The sequence below is a fragment of the Leishmania martiniquensis genome, chromosome 21 (assembly GCF_017916325.1).
Source record: "Leishmania martiniquensis isolate LSCM1 chromosome 21, whole genome shotgun sequence".
Taxonomy (NCBI): domain Eukaryota; phylum Euglenozoa; class Kinetoplastea; order Trypanosomatida; family Trypanosomatidae; genus Leishmania; species Leishmania martiniquensis.
In genome coordinates, this window is record NC_090156.1 from 427,501 (window position 1) to 432,500 (window position 5,000).

The following is a 5,000-nucleotide window of genomic DNA, read 5'->3' on the forward strand; positions in this document are numbered from 1 at the left end:
CCACCATTGAAGGGAACGATCACAGTGTCAGCCGACCCTTCCTCCCTCCCCCACCCAAGATGACGAAGACCAACGGTCAGAACGCAGCTCGTAAGCTGGTGCGCCTGCGCCGCCGCAACCGCTGGGCCGACAAGGGCTGGAAGCGCGCGCACACCCTCGCTGCCCGGAAGGCGAACCCCTTCGGTGGGTCGTCGCACGCCAAGGGCATTGTGCTGGAGAAGATCGGCGTCGGTGCGAAGCAGCCGAACTCTGCCATCCGTAAGTGTGTGCGTGTGCAGCTGATTAAGAATGACAAGAAGATCATCGCGTTTGTGCCGAACGATGGCTGCTTGCACTTTATCGAGGAGAATGACGAGGTGCTGGTGTCTGGCTTCGGCCGCTCTGGTCACGCCGTGGGCGATATTCCTGGAGTTCGCTTCAAGATCGTGAAGGTGTCGAGCGTCGGTCTGTACGCCCTGTACCGGCAGAAGAAGGAGAAGCCGCGTAACTGAGAACGTGGCGACACACAGACGCGTGGGCGTGCTCGCCTGCCCGCTCGTCGTGCCGCTTCTGTCCACGTCCGCGTTACGCGTGAGGCCGGAAGTGGTGCGCCGCTGCGGGCTCGATGGTTTTCTCTTTTGCTGATTTTCGTCCCCTTCGCTGATTTCATTTCTCCTCTCTTGTCAGACACACAGACACACACATGAAGAGGTGACGGCGACGCAGTACTCTGCCGCCGCTCACCCAGACGAAGGGGCCGGGTAGAGGCGGTTGGGCGCGTCAGCCTCAGCGATGGCAGGGACGCCGCAGGGGGTGGGGGGGGCAAAAGAGGAGGCGGGCGCCATGGCGCCTACTCTGTGTATCTTTCAGGCATGGATAGCTGCCTCGCATATCCGGGCAACTGACTTCCCTCCTCCCACTCCCCCCTCAAATCTCTGCGTTTCGGAGCGCTGATGTGGAGGTGGTCGATACACCTGCGCCTCGCCCTATCCTCTGGGCCTGCTGCATTTCCTCGCTGTCTGCCGAAGGCCACAACGGCAACAGCGCTCTCATGTGCTCCTTCACTGCTCTCCTTCGCCCCTTTTCTTCCCCCCTTCCCCCCCCCCCCATCTTGCCAGTGGCGAGCTCGTGCCTCCTCTCCCTCCCCTCATCCACCCACGCGTACATCCCGCGTGCGTGCCATCGCTTACAGCGTCTCAAGAACTGCGCTCGCATACAGTGTACAGTTTTCCGGTGGCCTGAGAGCACACACACAGACACAAAAGGTAACTCAAGTATTATCCAGCACGCTCCCTTCCTCCTATCCCCAACTCACCCGCCAACCAACGTACTCCGCGCCTCTTGTGCACCCTCCATTCCTTCCATTAGGGAAGGCGCTTTTCACGAACCACTGCGACAACAGAAAAAAGCGCGCGGAAGAGCAGAAGCAATATCACCTTCCTCACCTCTACCGCCTCCGCAGTCACCACGCGGACATCTGTGTATCATAATTCACTACGCCTTTTCCACACCACCCCTCCTCCTCTCCCTCCTTCGCAAAAAAAAAAATTGGGACTCTTTCTTGCCTTGCCTTGCTCCGCTGTTTTGTGTCTCTCCTCTCTAACGCCACGCCATCCCCCCCCTGCATGCCTCATCATTACCCTTTCTCCCCACCCCCACCCCCGGCCCTGCCTCTTCCGCTCTCCTCCATTTTGCCACAGAGTCCACCTTGGCGCATCGCGGTGAGAGCGGCTGTCATCGCGTCGGAGCTTCAACGCTTCCGCGAGCAGACACAGTAGAGGCAACACACACACACACATTTGAAACCGTCCCTGTACCCAGCGCTGAGGGTATACCAGCCCATCCGCCACGCACCTGCTGGCAGGCGGCGGAGGATTGCGGACGCAGCGGTGAAGCGGTGAACACGCCAGAGGCGTGTGCGAAGCGTCACCTGTTTCATGGAATTGGACGCGCAACAGAAGAGCAGCAACGATAGCAAACCGCTCGCGCGCGCGCGAGAGAGGGAGAGTGCTGTCGCATCGAAGGCGTGCACGACAGCTGTTGGTGTGCGTTGTTTTCTTTTTGTTTTTCGTGTGGCCGGTACGCTGACCCTCCCCACCCCTCTTTTTTATTTTATTCTGTCGCTCGAATTTGTTACTGCTTTCATTTTCTTCGCCTCTACCACCGGGGAAAGGGTGGGCGAGGGGGGCGAACGTCGAAACAAACACAGTAGCGCCGCACAGAGGTGCTACCGACGGGAGCAGCTTCATCAGTCAATCGGAGGGTGCGGGGAACACGTAAGTGCGTGTGCATTACTGTCAGTACAGTTGCCTCGTTCTGCTGTTGTGGGCTGCTCATCACTCGCTGAAGGGCGCCTTCTTTTTTCTTTTTCCATTACTGTTACGCCTCCGGGGCCGTCGCCCTCGTGTGGAGGGAGAACGCACGGGGTGCATCGTTGCAGTGGCGCGCTCACTTCCCGCCCACATCTCTCTTGTACGCTCCGTTTACTACGCGAGCGGAGAAAAATACCGAGCGGAATCGAAGGCAACGGGAGAAAAGGGCGGGGCCGTCGCAACGCTCCCAGCCGCTCGCGTCGACTGAGCAGCGGAGGACCTCTCCCCCTTTGCGTGAAGGATGAGTGCCGATCTTGGAGAAGGACCGTCTCTGCTTGCCTGCCTTTCCCCTTCCCGCGCGCTTCGTCCTCGGTGCACACACACACACACACACACACAAACAACCCCCCCCCCCACACAGGCCCCCTTTCATACATAGTCGGCACTCAGAGAGAGAGAGAGCAGAACGAGGGAGGCGCGGGCGTCTCTCCTTCATCCCCAGCCACTAACGAGGCTGAGCCGCAATCCCAACCGCGCGCCAAGCGCTCGAAAGAGGAAACAACGTAAAGTCGCCGTGATCATCTGTGGTGGCTGAACCAGAAATCGAAGCACAGCCACCGTTAACGCAGGCCCAAACTACAGTGGGCGAAGAAGCGTGCGTGTGCGCGTGTGTTAGTGAAGAAGAAAGAGAAAACTGAAAGCCATGACCAGCCGGTACGAACGGCAGGAGAAGATAGGTGAGGGCACCTACGGCGTCGTGTACAAGGCCCGAGACACGTCCACCGCCGCAACGGTCGCGCTGAAGCGCATTCGACTCGACTCGGAGGAGGAGGGTGTGCCATGCACCGCCATTCGCGAGATTTCGTTACTGAAGGAGCTGCGGCATGAGAACATCGTGAAGCTGCTGGATGTATGCCACAGCGAGCACCGCTTGACGATCGTCTTCGAGTATCTGGACCTGGACCTGAAGAAGTACCTCGACCGTGAGAACGGCAACCTCGATGCCGCCACGATTCAGCACTTCATGCGCGACTTGCTGCGCGGTGTCGCCTTCTGCCACCAGCGCAGTGTCCTACATCGAGACCTGAAGCCGCAGAATCTCCTCATCTCGCGCGAGAAGGAACTGAAGCTCGGTGACTTCGGCCTCGGTCGCTCCTTCGCGATCCCGGTGCGCAAATTCACGAACGAGGTGGTGACGCTGTGGTACCGACCGCCCGACGTGCTACTCGGCTCGATGCAGTACGGGCCGCCGGTGGACGTGTGGTCGGTGGGGTGCATTTTCTCTGAGATGGCCACCGGGACGCCGCTCTTCGCTGGGAAGAACGATGCGGACCAGCTCATGCGCATCTTCCGCTTCCTCGGCACACCGAACAACCAGGTCTGGCCATCCATGAATCAGTACCCGAACTCAAACAACATGCTGTCGCAGCCGGAGTTCTTGCAGAACTTCGAGCCAGAGTGGAGCAACGTGCTCGGCTCCGTCCCCGGGTACGAGAAGCTTGGCTGCGCTGGAATAGACCTGCTAGAGAAGCTGCTGCGCTACGAGCCGTCGGAGCGCATTACTGCGGCAGACGCGCTGAATCATCCGTATTTTAGCCTCCAATTTTAGCGACCTCTATGACACCCGGGCTGCCCCTCGCACGTCCTCTTCCACTTCTTGGCAGCGACGACGGAGGAGGCTGGTCGAAGGGGACCAGGGCAAGTATTTGTGCTAGTATGTATGCGCACAACATATCCCACCCGTTCTCATGCGAAGATGATGCGCCGCGTCGCCCCTTCTCTCCTTCCCACGCGCCCCGCACAGCCTTTCTTTTCGGGCTGACTGTTTTCATGGTTCGCTTCGCAGAGTACGCACCCTCGGCTAGGCGCGGGCGCCATCTCTACACTGCCTGGCGGAAGGCGGTGGTGATGCGATGTTGTCTCCTTTTTTCTTTCGATCCCTTTTTCTTCGCTCCGTTCACCCCCTCCTCCCCTCTCCCCGCCGTTCGGCCACTGTTGCCTCTCTGTCTCTCTCTCTTTCTCTCCTGCGGGTATCCGTGCGTGTTTGCGCGCTCCCCTGTTTACTTCTCAAGTGCAGTGGTGCTCCAGTTGATGTCGATGCTGTGTGTGTGTGTGTGCGTGTGTGCCTTTTCCTCTTTTTTTCCGCCCTTTTCTCGTTGGGTTTCCGCGTGCCTCTCCCCTCCCTCACCTCTTTCGTCTTCTCCTCTTGAATGCGCGGCACTCTCGGGCTTGATGCCATGGCCTGGACAACGGTGCCCTTCTCTTGTTCGGTCTCACTCTCGCGTTTTCGGCGACGAGAGGAAAACGTGCAGTAAATGTTTTTTTCTGTTCGTGATGTGTGTGGGTTTGTCCTCTCTCCACCCGCGCAGAATTCGTCGCTTTCGCATGGGTGTCTGTTAGTGTGCCACAGGCGTGCTTGTGCCTCCATGATGGAGCACGAGCGGGGCCGCCTCCATCCCCCCTCCGTCGTCCCTCTGCGCGCACACGCGCCCTCGCGCTCGACTCCTCAAAAAGCCTTCTGGGCGTAGGCGGCCGCTCTTCCACCTCCGTTACCCCATTCATGGGGGGGGGGGAGACAGAAGAGGGGAGCAAGCGTGTGCCATTCAACAGCGCTTACCCCCCTCCCCCTACGCGGGCAAACAAGCACTAACGCAGCAGCCAAAATGCCGGCGGAATGTGAAGGTCATGGGGCGGCGCCCCAGTGGTTGA

The 5,000-nt window shown here is 59.4% G+C and overlaps 2 protein-coding genes across 2 annotated transcripts; both read left to right on the forward strand.

The window, feature by feature from the left end:
- Window positions 1-59: 59 nt before the first annotated feature.
- Window positions 60-491, forward strand: LSCM1_04708 (uncharacterized protein; the record flags this gene model as incomplete). The annotated part of the gene is made up of 1 exon (XM_067322203.1): window positions 60-491. One exon carries the CDS (start codon window positions 60-62, stop codon window positions 489-491), a length of 432 nt encoding a protein of 143 aa, XP_067179000.1.
- A 2,503-nt stretch (window positions 492-2,994) lies between these two features.
- On the forward strand, window positions 2,995-3,900 carry LSCM1_04709 (uncharacterized protein; the record flags this gene model as incomplete). The annotated part of the gene is made up of 1 exon (XM_067322204.1): window positions 2,995-3,900. The coding sequence occupies one exon, from the start codon at window positions 2,995-2,997 to the stop codon at window positions 3,898-3,900; it is 906 nt and encodes a 301-aa protein (XP_067179001.1).
- Window positions 3,901-5,000: the final 1,100 nt, after the last annotated feature.